The sequence below is a fragment of the Quercus lobata genome, chromosome 3, assembly GCF_001633185.2.
Source record: "Quercus lobata isolate SW786 chromosome 3, ValleyOak3.0 Primary Assembly, whole genome shotgun sequence".
Lineage (NCBI taxonomy): Eukaryota > Viridiplantae > Streptophyta > Magnoliopsida > Fagales > Fagaceae > Quercus > Quercus lobata.
In genome coordinates this window covers 4,728,167-4,746,315 of record NC_044906.1, presented here as the reverse complement: position 1 = coordinate 4,746,315, position 18,149 = coordinate 4,728,167, and the positions used below count along the sequence as shown (strand labels likewise).

The 18,149-nt window shown below is 36.8% G+C and overlaps 1 protein-coding gene across 1 annotated transcript in view; it reads right to left on the bottom strand.

Moving 5' to 3' along the window:
- Positions 1-17,401, bottom strand: part of LOC115980154 (TMV resistance protein N-like) — a 103,213-nt gene extending 85,812 nt beyond the window's left edge. The window contains exon 1 of the mRNA XM_031102434.1: positions 16,622-17,401. Within this exon, the coding sequence (XP_030958294.1) occupies positions 16,622-17,112 (491 nt within the window). The 5' untranslated portion in view covers positions 17,113-17,401. The remainder of the gene's footprint in view (positions 1-16,621) is intronic.
- Between the last annotated feature and the right edge of the window lie 748 nt (positions 17,402-18,149).

Sequence of the window (18,149 nt, the reverse complement as noted above, 5' to 3'; positions counted from 1 at the left end):
TGATGGAAATGACAACATGATAATCAAATCCAATGGGCAAGAGACTTCCGCCCAAGTATGTGATTAGGGGCCTGCATTTGGTACCCCCACCATATTCACGCAATGAATGGCATGGTATAAAAACACACCAATAGACTCAAATTAGTTAATGACTTTTCAAGACCTTTGAACTGCTGTCTCTCTCCTCTCTCTTTACTGTTTTCTCTCCACTACCGAAAAAAAAAAACCATTTGTTCTTTGACATCTAAAACTTCAAATACAATTACAAATCATTTTGTAAAGTCTTAATAAAAAAACAATATATCTTTGTGTAAATTCCATCAGTTAACTAACAAAGGAAATATTATACCAACATCTTTCATACTTAGTTCCACCTGAATGCTCAGAGAACAACAATATTCTACTTACCTCTATTGATCCACTAATCTACTAATCATCTCATCTCTTTTTCTTTTCATGGTAAGCCTTTCCTTAACTGAATAAAAATCTGACAGTTTCTAGATGCTGTAAAAACACCATGAAAAGAATAACTACACAAAACCCACAAATAACTTCATTCAAACATAGATGTCACTCAATCTGGGCATTGATAATCAAAGGTCATTCACATATAAAAAATATCGTCCTTTAATTAAGATGTTGTACAGCCTAATATTGAATGAGAATGAATAGCAATCTAGTCTAGGGAAAAAGAAAAAGAGCAATCCACATTGCTAGTATGAAAAAACTAGATTTATTTTCAAATTCAACAAGAAGAAGATGCAACTACATCTTAACGTAATGCAGGAAACTTTAAGCACCATTTTATTCATACTAAAAAACTGTGAAAGTTCAAAAACGTGTAAAAACACCTTTGAACGTTTAGACCCCCAAATAACAACTTAATCAATTCAAGCAATATGTCAAACAACTAGTGTGCGGAAACTTAACATATGCTATCATACGAAATTGATTAAATACTATCTAAGCCATAACAAAATAAAATCCACAGCAGATAATTTAAAGGCAAAGATAGAGGAAAGAAGATGCAAACACAAAGACAACACGCGATGTGTTATCGAAGAGGAAACCGAAGTCCTCGGCGAAAAACCTCTCCGCCGCCCTCCAAGCGGTAATCAATCCACTAGAAAATATAGTTGGGATACAAGGACAGCAATAGACCCTCTAAGCCTAATCTACCCAGTGCACCTAAGCCCTCCAAGCTTCTTGCTCCAACGAGATTGCGCCGAACCTTTTTCTTTTCTAACTTTCCGGATTCCGCTACTAGACCGTAGCATCAACCAATGAAGATTGGTTCCTTCCTAACTGCTTCCCAGAAATCCAAACAACAGACTCACAATGATGATGATGGTGAGAACCTGGTTTGGTATAATGCCTCTCAAGGATTTGACAATGGAGAGGAAGAGAGTTGAGGAATTTGAAGAGATTCTAAGGTAGAGATTGTGGGTGAAACAATCTAGTTTTTCTTTAGGGTTTCTCTCTCAAAATTCTCTCTGGAAGCTCTCTTTCAATCGTGGGTAATAGGGGTATTTATACTCGAGTGGAGAGGAATGTGAAACGTCAGAATTCTACAAAACAGGGGTGGCTCGCGGCTTGACCTCGCGGCTTGACTAAGTCGCGAGATCCAGTCGCGAGATAACCGTATGGCCAGTTGTCCTGTTTTGTCCTGTAGTGCTCCAGCTAGCAGACTGTTCACCTTCCAGCATGCTTGGCACGTGAGGTTGCTTCTGGCGGCTTGAAGCCGCGAGTCACCCGCGAGACCCAACCGCGAGACTCTGTTTTCTTGCACACTCTTGAGCAAACTTCACTCTATCTCACTCACTACCCTTACATCAAACCCACCTAAATACAGGGTTACTAAATGCTGAATTACAAGCAAATTTGGCACGGAATAAAGCCAATACGATGGTTGAATAAATTCAACCTTACAATCTCCCCCTTTGGCTATTCCGTTGACAAAACCCTAAACATGACTTTAGACTTAACATGTGGTTGGGAAAGTTGAAACAAACTCACTCACACCTAACTCTACGAAGGCGTGTGAAGCAACTTGAATGCATATGAACATAATATCCTGAAACACAACAATACAGCCATGATCATTGTAAGCAGAAAATTAATAAAAGCATATGAAACAGGCAATATTTGATCAAGCAAAGATGGAGTTATGAAACAAACCATGGCTTGATCAACCAAGTGAACACCACAAGGTAGTGATCACAGTGCTCATTCACACTTGGAATGAACACAAGGACATACAAGTTAACAAGCACAAGGCAAGACACTTGTATGCACAACACTCAACCAATGCATATCACACAAGTCATATGCATCTAGGAACAATCCTACAAGGGCACAAGAGTGACAGTACATAAACCAAAATGCATAACATTTAGATTAAAGTACTGATTTCAACATAGCATAAAGGCTGCATTAAGCAAGGTACATACCATAAAGCCTACAAACTATGCAAAAGACATAAACTCTAAAAGCTTACATAAGCACATGGGTACAAAACACAAACATCCTGAAAAAAAAAAAAAAAAGTTTACAAAACATAATATCAACTTAAAGAGAAGAAGAATGTAAAGACACTCCCCCTTAGATAAAGACACTCCCCCTCTGATCATGCCTATTTCTCCCCCTTTTTGTCATGGAATAGGCTAGTCATCCTCTTCCAGCTTTCTCTGAATTTGATCCAATTGAGTCTGAAGAGAAGCAAACTTCATATCCCACCGAGTGCTTTGATGGTGTAGAGAAGCTGTGAGCCCAGACATCTTTGTATTCAACTCGTGGACAGAGGATACAATACGTTCAAGTTTCCCATCTAGGGAGAGAGTGCTAAACTGAGAATCACTGTGAGATGCAGAAGTTTCTGGTTTGGCTCTCTTCCGACTATGGCCAATGCTCGCATTGAATGTACGCATGTTGATTGGACTTGGTTTGGACATAGGAGATTCATCAGCCATTGGATAGATACCCTTGAGCTTCAAGATCCGTGAAATGAGACTGCAGAAAGGAACGCATATCCGAGACTCAGTTCGAAGAACCGTTTTGCGCAGTACATGAAAGATATGAGCACAAATGTCTATTTCCACATCAGAGATTAGATCATGAAGAAACAAAGCCCGTCCGAGGTTCATATACCCAGTGCTGGATAAAGGGTACAAATTGTGAAACATTACAATTGTAAGCACTCTCAGTTTTGGAGAAAGAGAGGAAACACTGATGGATTTGCCATTTGGCGAGAACTCCAAGTCTTGACCAAGACTTTCCTTGAGAAGCTCCTCATCAAGACAGAGATCATCGTAGACCGGTGAATGTCGGAAAATGGGTCTGTTGATGTGAAGAATTTCAGCCAGATATGCAGGAGAGCCAGAAAAGCTCTTCTTCCGAACCCAGCACTTAAGTTCATCTCCTTCCACAATTGCATTAGCATAAAATTCTTTTACCAACTCTTCATACGCGTCACCCGGATCAGAGAGAAGGTAATTCCAATCCTTGTGAGCAAACCATTTTGGAATATCAGTGTCATGAAGTGAGGGTTGATCCAAAGCTCTCTCTAGTAATGGTTTGGCATGAAGAAAGAAATTCTCATAAGACTGATAGGCTGCATATGATCTGAACTTGTTGGGATCGAATCTCTTTGATGAAGAGCGAGTCCCTTTTGGTTGAGATGGGAAATCATCAACATCAATTACTGGTTCCTTCCCTTTGGAACTACCTCCTTTTACAGCAGCTTTCTTAAATGGGGACATGACCAGTCTGCAATATGAACAAGGGAAACGACAGAACACAATCCAACAAGGTTTATTAGCAGAGGGTTAGTGGAAATTTAGGGACACTGAAGAAACCCTAATAGCTGGATGATAATGGTCAGACAAAATCAATGAGGGACACAAAAGGCCCAAATTGAACTACACTGTAGATGAAGAGCAAAAAGAAGCACAGAATCAGCTGAAAAAGGACCCACATTCAACAACACATCAACAGGAAACCACACAGGATCATAGTGAAACACGACATCAACAGCAGATCAGAGACAAATGAGCAAACCCTAGCTAAGCACATGATGAAGAACACAAAAACCATCCAAAATAAACTAGCTCAAAAACGGAAACACAAGTTTCCATAAGCTAAGCATGGACAAAGAGAGATAGTTGAGCTAAAACCCATCACAAAAACACAATCAATAGTGAAAGATCCAGAGGGAAAACCATAACAACAGGAAAAATAGAGTGCAAGACAGAAAAACCATACCTGTTAGTCGACGATTTTGAGCTGAAAAGAGTCAAACAATGGAGATCGAAAATGGAGGCACGGTGTGAATGGACAAGAACAAATGAGAAAGACAATGAACAGTCACAAAAAGATCGAGGGAAAAACATTTTAAAAACTGCCCCTGTATGTCTAAAACACGCGATTTTCGCGACTGAGACTAGTCGCCATAAAGCCGCCAGATCGAGCCGCCAAAACACCCTAGGACGAAAATTTGAAAAATTTTCTAAGTGTTTTTCGCGACTGGAAGGTCTACCCGCGAGTAAGTCGCGAGCTGAGCCGCGAAAATCTCTGAGTGAACCTCGCGACTGGACCTTCCACTCGCGAACAAGTCGCCAAAAATGACCAGCGAAGATGCGACTGAGGCTCGCGACTTGACATACCCGCGACTGAGCCGCCAAAACAGGGCAAAACTGGAATTTTGAAAGATTCAGATTTTTCCAACAAAATACTTTCCAAAATCACCTAAAACACTCAAAAATCTTTTTGTGCTTGAATTAACAAAGATTGAGCATGTGAAAACACATTTCATCAAGTACAATCACACAAATGAATATGGCATTTATTGAACATAAACTTGTGTGTTGTGTGTGGATATCAACAATGAGATAGTCCTTCGTCTAATGTGAAGCTTCAATGATCAATTCAACCAAGGCATACACAATTAGCACTAGATCATGTGACCCATCTCAATTATAGAAATATGTATATATGACCTCCCACATAAACTTGAGAACAGGATTTGGAGCTTTACATTTGACTCCACTTTCAATCAAAACAATTGATCTTTTTGATCTTTTTGAGACAATCACCTCTCATTGTGAGAGTGATATATGATATTTCACTTTAAGGAATAAGCCTTTGGCTTTTTGAATAAACATTCATTTCAATATAAGGTCGCTTACCCTTTTTCCTAGTCAAATACTAGAATGTGCGACAGGCTTTTGCAGCTCAATATCTCTTTTCATTTGGAGATTTACATTTGGTGAGCTCTTTTTAACAAAACAAAAATAAAGAGTGGGAAGATATATAGACACAAGTCTATGCAAGTCTCAAGATCAACAAAACCATTCACTAATCATTCATGACAAGTTTGAAGATCTATTTACAACAATCACGAAGATTTCAAGATTTTTCCCACCGAGATATATGTGCATGAAAACAAGTAATGTTCGAAAATGCACAAAGCCATTAGCACAAAGGTACAAGGCAAAACAAGTTTTGAGACAAAAGCTCAACAAAGTCAATCAAGCTTTTTGATTTTCTAATTTTTATGTGGTTTTTGGATTTTTGACACAATAAACTAAGAAAAATGATTTAACAATCAAAGAAAGGAACCAACAGAATTAATCAGAAGGACAAACAAACAATAAACATGTTGCACAAAAGGCTAACAAAGAAGTGTGTGCCACATCACAAGCAAAACATATCAAATTATAAATATGTGAAGCACACAACACACAAGAGGATCAAGGAATTGTACCGACACCAATGGTCTTACGGAGTGATTCAAACCGTGGACCATCGAGAGGCTTGGTGAAGATGTCCGCCTTTTGATTGTCGGTGTGTATGAACTCAAGACACACAACTCTTTCCTCTACCAAATCCCGAATGAAATGATAGCGTATCTCTATGTGTTTAGACTTTGAATGCTGGACAGGATTCTTGGAAAGATTGATGGCACTGGTGTTGTCACAGAAGACACACATCGTTTCTTGAGGAATTCCATAGTCATGAAGTAATTTCTTCATCCAAAGAAGCTGAGTGCAGCAACTTCCAGCAGCGATGTATTCTGCTTCTGCAGTAGATAGAGACACTGAATTCTGCTTCTTGCTCATCCACGAGACAAGGTTGTTACCAAGATAAAAACAGCCGCCTGAAGTGCTTTTCCGATCGTCTACACTGCCAGCCCAATCAGCATCTGAATACCCAGCAAGACAATCATTTGAGTCTTTTGAATACCACAGACCATAGTTTGCAGTACCATTCACATATCGAATGATTCTCTTAGCAGCAGTCAAATGAGATTCCTTCGGATTAGCTTGGTACCTGGCACAAACGCCCACACTGAAAGCAATGTCCGGTCTGCTGGCTGTAAGGTAGAGCAAACTTCCTATGATGCTCCTATACAATGTAGGACTTACTTCAACTCCCGACGAATCCACATTCAGTTTAGTGGAAGAGCTCATGGGGGTGGAGGCATGTTTTTTGGATTCTAGTCCAAACTTCTTGACGATGTTTCTGGCATACTTTTCTTGAGATACAAAAATACCCTCCTTCTGTTGTTTGACTTGAAGACCCAAGAAAAATGTGAGCTCCCCTACCATACTCATCTCAAACTCCTTCTTCATCTCTTCAGAAAAATCAGTAGCACGATCTTCGATGGTTGCCCCAAACACTATGTCATCAACATAGACTTGTGCCACAAGGAGATAACCTTCATCATTTTTGACAAACAGAGTTCGATCTGCATACCCTCTCTTGAAACCTCTGTCTAGAAGATAATGTGTAAGACGATCGTACCAGGCTCTAGGCGCTTGTTTTAAGCCATAAAGGGCTTTCTTCAATCTTAGTACATGATCTGGAAAATGAGGATCTTCAAATCCTTTTGGTTGCTCGACAAATACTTCTTCATTTAGATATCCATTCAGAAACGTGCACTTTACATCCATTTGATAAAGTTTGAAATTCAAGGTGCACGCAATGGACATGAGGATGCGAATGGATTCGAGTCTTGCCACCGGAGCAAAAGATTCATCAAAATCCACTCCTTCAACTTGAGTGTATCCTTGGGCTACTAACCGAGATTTGTTTCGAATTATTTCTCCGTCTTCATCAGTTTTGTTTTTAAAAATCCATTTTGTGCCTATAACATGAGTGTTCTCGGGCCGTGGAGCAAGTTCCCACACATCATTCCTTACAAACTGATTCAGCTCTTCATGCATTGACTCAACGCAATTCTCATCTTGAAGAGCCTCTTCAACCCTTTTTGGTTCAAATTGTGCAAGATAACAGTGATATGTCACATGATTGGCTAGCAGAACGTTTCCTTTCCTGAGGCGAAGACCGTCATCAAGAGATCCAATGATATTACTTTCCGGATGATTCTTGATAACTCTTGAAGATGGCCTTTTTGAAGTGGAAACTTCATCACTACGAGAGATAGGAGGATGGACTTCCGGAGGAGTAAGAGGGCTTGAGGTTCTAGACATCGATCTCGTTTCCATTCTTTGGTTGATTGGAGTCGATTCTACTTCTGGTATAGATTCTTCACCTTCTATATCCAAAGCTTCTACCTCAACATCTGCCTCTTTGGTGCTCGGCCCTTCTACATCATCAATCATTTCCACCTTAGGTAAGGCATCATCAATCTTGACATTTATGGACTCCATCACAGTCTTTGTTCTCTTGTTAAACACTTTATACGCTCGACTTGTAGTAGAGTAGCCAAGAAAAAAACCCTCATCACTTCTCGCATCAAACTTCCCAAGATTCTCTCGATCATTTAAGATATAGCATTTACTTCCAAACACCCGGAAATACTTCACTTTTGGCTTCTTCCCATTCCATATCTCATAGGCAGTCTTCTTTGTACCAACTCGAAAGAAAATCCTATTGCCAATGTGACACGAGGTGTTGACAGCTTCTCCCCAAAAGTTTTGAGGTATTTGCTTGTTAAGCAACATGACTCTTGCCATCTCTTGAATCACACGATTTTTTCTTTCTACCACTCCATTTTGTTGTGGAGTTTTGGGAGCTGAAAATTCTTTTAATTCCATTCTTTTCACAGAAGGACTCGAATCTTGCATTCTCAAATTCCCTCCCATGATCACTTCTAACTTTGGCTATCGGAACCCCTTTTTCATTTTGTAGTTTCTTGCACAGAATCTCCAACCTCTCACAAGCCTCTGATTTTTCTCTAAGGAAATCAACCCAAGTGTATCTTGAGTAGTCGTCCACAACAACCATAATGTATCTCTTACCCCCTAGGCTTTCTGTTCTGGTAGGCCCCATAAGATCAACATGAAGTAACTCCAAGCACCGAGAGGTGGCTATCACATTCACCTTGTGATGACTTGCCTTAGTTTGCTTCCCCATTTGACATGCACCACAAACGGTCTTCTTCACTTTTCCAAATTTAGGAAGTCCCTCGACTGCTTCAAGTTTTGAAACTTTCGCTACTTGTTTGAAGTTGGCATGCCCAAATCTGTGATGCCACAACTCCAACGTATCCACACGAGCACTTCTACACGATATGGGTGCCGTGGGAACAATTCCATAACAGTTATCAGTAGTCCGATTTCCTTCCAAAACCTGAATCCCCTCTTCATTGATGATCAAACATCCCTTCTTAGAGAATTGTACCAGAAAATCATCATCACAAATTTGAGTGATACTCAGCAAATTCGCCTTCAGCCCTTTTATGTACAGCACATCTTTCAACAGCGACAAACCAGGTATCTCAATGGTTCCTTTGCCTAGGACTTGAGCATGACTTCCATCACCGAAGGTCACATAATCACCAATCTTTTCTTTGAGTGTCTTAAACAGAGACTTATCCCCTGTCATATGGCGAGAGCACCCACTGTCAAGATACCACAAACATGCATTGAACACCTTCAATGAGGTATGCACAAATAGGTTCACATGTGACAGACATTCTTGACCTTCATACACAAACTCATCATCAGTTTTCATGCTTCTTTCATATTGATATTCCTTTTTCAGATTCTCAATCATCTCACACAACGTTCTATTCTTTCTTTTATATTTCTTAATCAATGATTTAGATTCAGATATGCTACTATGTAAGACATGATTCTGACTTTCAAGAAATTCCAGCATGTGAACAAATACTCTAGCATGTTTCTTAGTTTTTAACAGTTCTACAAGATCATCAGTAAGACACCTTTCAGACATATGCATAGAGTCATTTTCACAAACACTTAAGCTACAATTCAGCATGGTATAAACCAAAACAATCAGCCACAACACAGGGGTCTAGGATCACACTTAGGTAATAAAACCACAACAAGTGTACCTGCTCTGATACCAATTGAAAGTTCAAAAACGTGTAAAAACACCTTTGAACGTTTAGACCCCCAAATAACAACTTAATCAATTCAAGCAATATGTCAAACAACTAGTGTGCGGAAACTTAACATATGCTATCATACGAAATTGATTAAATACTATCTAAGCCATAACAAAATAAAATCCACAGCAGATAATTTAAAGGCAAAGATAGAGGAAAGAAGATGCAAACACAAAGACAACACGCGATGTGTTATCGAAGAGGAAACCGAAGTCCTCGGCGAAAAACCTCTCCGCCGCCCTCCAAGCGGTAATCAATCCACTAGAAAATATAGTTGGGATACAAGGACAGCAATAGACCCTCTAAGCCTAATCTACCCAGTGCACCTAAGCCCTCCAAGCTTCTTGCTCCAACGAGATTGCGCCGAACCTTTTTCTTTTCTAACTTTCCGGATTCCGCTACTAGACCGTAGCATCAACCAATGAAGATTGGTTCCTTCCTAACTGCTTCCCAGAAATCCAAACAACAGACTCACAATGATGATGATGGTGAGAACCTGGTTTGGTATAATGCCTCTCAAGGATTTGACAATGGAGAGGAAGAGAGTTGAGGAATTTGAAGAGATTCTAAGGTAGAGATTGTGGGTGAAAATATCTGGTTTTTCTTTAGGGTTTCTCTCTCAAAATTCTCTCTGGAAGCTCTCTTTCAATCGTGGGTAATAGGGGTATTTATACTCGAGTGGAGAGGAGTGTGAAACGTCAGAATTCTACAAAACAGGGGTGGCTCGCGGCTTGACCTCGCGGCTTGACCTCGCGGCTTGACTAAGTCGCGAGATCCAGTCGCGAGATAACCGTATGGCCAGTTGTCCTGTTTTGTCCTGTAGTGCTCCAGCTAGCAGACTGTTCACCTTCCAGCATGCTTGGCACGTGAGGTTGCTTCTGGCGGCTTGAAGCCGCGAGTCACCCGCGAGATCCAGCCGCGAGACTCTGTTTTCTTGCACACTCTTGAGCAAACTTCACTCTATCTCACTCACTACCCTTACATCAAACCCACCTAAATACAGGGTTACTAAATGCTGAATTACAAGCAAATTTGGCACGGAATAAAGCCAATACGATGGTTGAATAAATTCAACCTTACAAACTGTCTAACTAGGAAAAAAAAGGCCGAGAAAACAAAATGTTAGTTCAAAGTCTGCAGTGTTTGAATAAAAAGAAGGGTAGCCATGATTCTTAAGGCAATGTCTTAAGCAGAAAATGTATTAAAAAAAAATGTAATAAAAACACCGACCCATGCATAAGACTTCTCACTTGGTGGAAGCATAGTTACATATTTATTTAAATACCCAAGTAGAGGCCAACTTCCAGGAGTGACAACTTACCAACGCCAAATATTCTTACCTTGCAAAGCTACAAGCCATGCGATGATATTTATTGATCAAATTACTAATTTCCTTTCATTAATTCTATTCTTTTATTTGCATTACCATATCCTTTCAAATTGGGGTTGGTACCCTTCATGAATGAGGGTGTTAATTTAATGAAACAAAGCAAGAAGTGATAAAGATTACCAAAGATGCAAATCAAACAATACAACTAAAGTGGGTGACATACTTTGTCATTCAACAAGGCAAAAGAAATCGAACTAAAATGATGCAAAGGAAAACAGTTTCAATTTAGTAACGGTACCTTGTCATGTTTTCTAGGAATTTGATCAAGAGGATCTTTTTCTTCAACTGTGGATATGGATTGAAGTCTGAATCACAGTTTACAGAGGAATAGGCCATTGAAGAGGAAGCTAAATCAAACCCATCTCCGACAGTTGAGTCAGATCCCAAACCCAAGTCAGACCCATTTGTCACATCTAATTGAAGCCTTGAATCAATTGGCAAAGATAGAGGTGCCCAGTTTCATGAGAGACTAGAGGAGGTTGACATTATGTTACAGCTGATTGATTATATGAAAAAGCACTCTGATTTGGCCACTCGGTATTGTATAGCCTACGCATTGAAGACAATTAAAATCATAAACTATTCAAATAAAATAAGAAACCGCAATTTTCCCCTTTTTGAAGTGAACAAAATCTATTCCTAAGATTTTAAGTCACTCCTAATGAAATGCTTAGCTCTACCAAATGCTTAACCCTCAAATGACTTTGAAATTGTATCAAATTTAACAGGGCAATGACTTTATGAGCAGACTATATAATTCTAAAATTTCAACTCAGAGATCCACTCCTACTCCGACTTCTGAATTTTTCTTATATATATTCATAATACACAGTGCATTGTTTGAATTAAGTCTTCTAGTGGAAAATAGTTTCAATGTAAAAATAATACCTGGGCATATTTCTTCACATCGGACTCAGTTTCTTTGATGGTGGATATAGATTGAAAATGGAGTCATCTTTTTATAAAGGGATTGGCTATTGAAGAAGAACCTAAATCAAACCCATTACCATCTGCTGAGTTAATACCCAAACATAAGTCAAGCCCATTATCTATATCCACTGGATGCCTTGAATCAGATGTCATTAGGGACTAGAGGAGCTTGAAGGGTCTCCTGCGTCTGAGTCTGTATGTGAACCATTTTGAGATAGTAAAGGTGTGAGCAGCTCTATGCCGTCATCAACATTTTGAGTATTGTGTTGGATGATTATGGAATTCTGAGAAGGACATATGCATTCCACATGCACCCCCATCCTTGCAATCACAGGACCATATTTTCCGTTTCTACTTGTCCAATGATCAATTTTACATGAAATCTCAACATGATTCCGATCACCTTGTATCAAGTCTCCAAAATCCCTTTGTGATTCGCAGTGAGGTTCACCGTAAAACCACAGATGATCACACTTCAATTCATAAAAATGCCGCCTAACCACATGATGTTGCTTATGACTATCGGTAGAAATGTGGATATCACAAACATAATCAATTATATCATCACGAATGAAACCATACTTATCATTATTAGCATAACTGTCCTTCAATGGAACTAGATGAAAAGCAACACAAACAGCAATTGATGGAAACTCAGGTCCAACCCAGAATGATATGGAACTTTCAATGCTTTGATGATTGATCCAATTCGGAATCTTCTTTCCTGGTACTCTAATATCATATCTCTCCCCAAAATCAAACAGATACGCATCTAGAGTGGGAAAGGATTCATCGTAAATTGCATTGCGCTTGGAAAGGGAGACTTGGGAAGGGCAATCAATCTGATTCGATAAATTGCAATGCGAATGCGAATCCATTAATATTTTGTGTTTCACAACTGAACATTTCATATTTGGTGAAAGCCCTAAAATTCTTCCAAACTGCATGAAATTAGGAATTTTAAGAAATTGAAGTTTAGCAAATCTAGTAAATGTATTTACAAAGGTAACCAAAATTGTTTCTATTATTACTTTAAGAGAGAGAGAGAGAGAGGGGTACCTGAAGGATTAATTTTCTTAATGATTTTGAATTCAACGAGATGCAGTTTATTGCATCTACTTGTCTTGTAGTTTCTGGAAGCTTTGGAATTTTCTTAAGGCACTTGGAATCTTGAATTAGAAGCCAATTTAATCTATTGAATCTGATAATGCTTTCTTGGAGGTTCAAATCTTTGCTTCTTGATAATGAACATTTCTCTGAGTGGGTGAAGCAAGAAGTGAACTTTTTTAGAAAATTCAAATTTGGAAAACAATATTTTGAAAAGCCACCATAAGAATTGCATGCTGTTGCTTGTCCACCAATCCCCACGTCCTCTGGAAATTTGACATTACCATAAAGGAAGAGTATGCGAAGTTGTTGCAATTTATAAATGCTACTTGGAAGATGACACGAATAGAAACTGGAACCTATCTCTAATCGCTCAAGTCCAGTGAGATTCCCAATTGATGGAGGAAGCTCTCTAATGGCAGTGTTTCCCACACTTAAATACTTTAAATTTTCCATTTCTTGTGGAATATTGGGGAACCTTTTAACCCTTTCGCAACTATGAAGATATAAATATTTAAGAGATTTCATCACAATACAACTCGGAAGAATTTGAAGTTCATCGCAACCCCAGAGGTCCCAACTTTCAAGCTTATCAAGATATCCAATAGAGTCATGGATCTTGACTAATTTTCTACAATTACGGAGATCCAATTTCTTTACATTTGGGGTGGCACTCAATAAGTCGGGTAATTCCCTAATGTATTGACTAGAATTGAAATTCATATATGTCAAGTTTTTACATTGTATCCTCTGTAGAAAAAAAAATAAAAATTTTTAACTCCAACAAATGTTATTAAAATATAATTTAATAAAGTAATAACAATTTATAAATAAATAAAAATGATTATACCTTGAAAAGCTTGTCCAATGTAACCCGACTTTCTGGCATGTTGAGTGCAATGAGTTTTTGAGGATCAAAATTGGATGGTAAGGAAGATAGAGGAAATCCAAACCAATCAAGAACCCTTAATTCATTAGGAAGATATTTGAGACCTCTACAAATAGCCACATTACTAACTATGAGAAACTTGAGATTTTTCATCTTTTCAAGACATTCAGGTTCTAATTTCATCTTTGATGGTTCAGGTGAGCATATCCTTATTCCTCGAATGTTTTCCGATCCCTAATTAGACAAAGCATCAAGTCAATCACACTATACAATAAAATTCACTAAAAGTATAATGACGGTTAAATTTAAACAAGAAATAAACTAATAAACTTAAATTTTCTTCAACATTTAAATGGAAAATAATCACTACATTTGCCATTTGAAAAAGGTAGAAAATGAACCAATATAATGCATACCATATTTTGTGTTAGTACTTTATGAACATCCTCATAACACCATAGCCTACTACGCTCTCCAGGCATTCGTGGTGATTCCCGTCGAATAATGTCCCTACCCATTTGTTGGAGCAAGTCATGCATCAACAATCTATCATATTGATCAACAGTTATTAGGCACTTATCGAAAAGTTTTTGAATTCCATAAATTGGATGTAAATCGCAAGCATTCAATATATCCATGACATACTCCTTAAAAAATCCCTTAAAGAAGCATGCGATATCAAGGAAAATATCTTTTTCAGTTTCATCCAATCCTTCATAGCTTATTTCGAGAATTTTTTGAATTTCTTCATTAGGAATTCTTTCATACTTATCTATTGCACTTCTCCACTGAGGTTTAGTTCTTCCATTCAAATCAGCACCCATTATTACTAGAGCTAGCGGAAGTCCCCTGGCATATTGTATAACTCTATTTGCAAGTTCCAAATAATCTTCTTTAGGTTTGTTGCTTTGGAAGGCATGCATACTAAGGAGTTCCAGAGCTTCATCTTGATCTAATCCCTTAACCTCGTAGGTTGAACAACATTTTCCAAGAGTAGCTAATAAGTGTTTGTCTCTTGTTGTTATAATGATTTTGCTTCCAAAAGCAAACCAATCACATCTTCCAAGCAAATTTTCTATTTGGATCCATTTATCAACATCATCAAGAACTAAAAGGATCCTCATAAATGAAAGTCTTTCCTTTATCATATTCACTCCTCTAGATTTGTTTCCCACCTTTAAATTTCTATCTCTTAAGATCTCAAGAAGAAGTGTCTCTTGTAGTTCGATTACACCAGCATTTGTCCCCGATCTTTCTCTTAAATTTTCTAGATAACAAAATCCATCAAAATGATCACAAATTCTATTAAAAATGGCTTTTGCAATTGTTGTCTTACCTATTCCACCAGGGCCATTGATACCTATTATATGACCATCATTTGACTCAATATCTGAAAGTATGGTCTTTACACGATAATTTATTCCAACTGGGTATCGTGCGACAAATAATGGAGTGCGATTTAATTTAAAATTTGAGATCTCTTCAACAATTCCTTGAATAAATTCAAACTCGCTGCAACTATCATTCACAGAACATGAAAACAATATACGATTTAGATTTCTATCATATATATACACACACACGCAATTTAAAAAAGAAAATAGAAATATGAAAATGTACTAAATTTATGATGTTCGGCTTGTGCATTAAATTTGAATAATTATCAAATAAAGTAAGTGGCATGTACAAATTCTTAAATCTATAACTATCATTATGTTAGCTATATATATATATATATATATTAGTTTTAAGGTTCTAGACATAGTTGTCATGACATATTGAGCATTCAGTCATCAAGGAGTGGTATGGTAGTTCACTGGTTCAACCATTAGATGATTGACTCAACCATTGTACTAATGATAAATTTATTCTAGATATGAACAAATAAAAATAAATAAATAAAGAAGATAAACTATAAAAATATGAACTTACATTCAATTTAAACATAAATATGTAGGCATTACATAGATTGAAATTAATAGGATATTATTGTTCATATATTGAATTTATATATGTTTATATAAATAATGACTAAATAATAAGATACTTGAATTGATCATTTGACTACTCATTTCAAGTTTAAAAGCTAAAGACTGAAAAGACCATAAATAAAAGTGCATAATTGAAGGAAAGTATAGTTATTAATTTGATCAAAAAAATTAACATTAAAGACCAAACGATTTGAATAAAACCATGTGGTTCAGTATTTTTTTTTTCTTTTTAAAAAAAACCAACAATTTTCATGATTTAATCAGCTTTTTGGTTGTGAAACTAACGTTTCTGTCATAACGTCTGGATTTTCATATTGTTTACCAATTTGAGGGTTCAACCATTGTTTGACTCTCAACAAAAAAAAAACCATTGTTTCGCTATGATTATGATAACTATACATTTAGCATAAAGTTGCAACGAAAATCGTTTTCTTTTTTTTGAGTGTGAGTTGCGATGAAAATCTAGTTACTGATAATTGTAACTTGTTACAACTTACAACTCATTTTTAATACTAAAACTAAATTATTAAGGATATTTTCGGGAAACGTTTTTTAAATAAATATTATGTGGGAGAAACACCTATTTAATTGGTAAGGTAATTTTTTATTTTATTTTTTATATTTTTCTATTTCTACATTGCCAGCTAACTTCTATAGTAGTGTTTTCTCAACAAAAAAAAAAAAAAAAAAAAAAAAAAAAAAAAAAAAAAAAAAAAAAAAAAAAAAAAAAAGAAAAAGAGCCTTCTATAGGAGTGGATATGAAGAACAAAAAATATTCATAATTTGGCCAAAAAACTAACACTGATAAATTTTTGGTAATTGTTGTTTAACAATAAAAATAAAATTAGTTATCATAACAAACCAGTGAAACTCATAAAAAGTACAATAGTTGTCATTAAATACACACCCATGCTTTTCTCCACCAAAAAAAAAAAACATACCTATGCTTGTAATGCCAACCAGATATATTTGCAGCTTCAAATAAAGCTTCCCTCCAGCTCTGCACCTTGTAATCCTTTAATTTTTCTTCATGTTTAGATAGGGCTTCTCCAAACTTTCCTTTTTGGTTACGAACTTCTGATGGATCTATGTTATAAAAAATCGGTAGCACTAACTGGTCTTTTTTCTTACACTCAACAATCTTGGCAAGTTCATCCAAGCACCATTTGGAGGATGCATAGTTTTCAGAGAATACAATTATTGAAATCCTTGAACTTTCAATGACTTTGAGAAGTCCTACAGAAATTTCTTCTCCCCTTTGAAGGTTATTATCAATAAAGGTGTTAATACCCCGTTGACACAAAGCATTATACAAATGGCCTACAAAACCAAGACGGGTATCTTCACCTCTAAAACTCAAGAAGACATCAAATTTCTTAGGTTGGTGGGTGAAAGAAGAAGATGAGGCTCCTTTGCAGGTCACAAGAGCCATCAAGATTTATGAGCAAACAGGTGTAAAGATCTGAAAGGAGGAGAAAGAAAGCTGTGAAGGGATTGCAATATAACTCGGGAAAGTGAAAGACAAATTAGGAAGAGGGTGAATGCAAGCAAGAGGAGCCTTTAAAGGTGGCTTGCTTTCGGTGTGTCCAGCAACTCTTTGAACTTTAAAGTCCCATATTGATGCTTTTTACATTGCTTTTGGTGTGACTCTCTGAACTTTCCAAGAACCATAGATGCTTTTTTTATTGCAATATCATGCAAGTTTCCGTGTGAAACCTAAATTAAATCTTGGGACTTTTTAAGCAACATACTGGTCATTGAGGTCAAACAAATCATCAATATCTCTATATTACTAAAAGCTGAAGCGTGGCATTTATTGCTACTGAGCTCTTGTTGCGCCACCTCATCACCACGTCATTCGCCACATAATTATTATTTATTATTTATTCCTATTTTTTTACCAAAAAAAAATATAAATAGATTATTGACTTTACATATTCATCTTTGTCGGTTTTAACATCTATATATATTTCTTTTTTATTTCCAATTTTCCTGTAATTTTTTTTACATTAACTTATTTTTTAAATATTTACACTTTCTTCAATCTTTCTTCTTCCCTTATTTTTTCATCTCCCCACTACCCTCTACTTTAATATTGCTATTTATCTTTCCCTTCCTCTTCCTTTATTTGTCTCTTCTTATCCCTTCGCTCTTACTATAAATTTGTCACTTTTTTCCATTCTTTGCATAGTTCTCTCTCTCTCTCTCTCTCTCTCTCTCTCTCTCTCTCTCAATGTTTTGGTGGATTTTTTTTTTATTGCATCTCTGCTTTAGGTTGATAAATTTTTGTGTTTTTAAGAACTCTAATTTAGGTTGATACGATTTAGTTTTGTGTTTTAAGTTATTATTATTATTATTTTGCTCTTTGATTGTTAAATTATATCCGATTATATTATAAAAAAATTAAAGATAGTAGATAAAAAAATAGTATTCCATTACATTAATTTGGATAATTTAGTGTTTATTGTT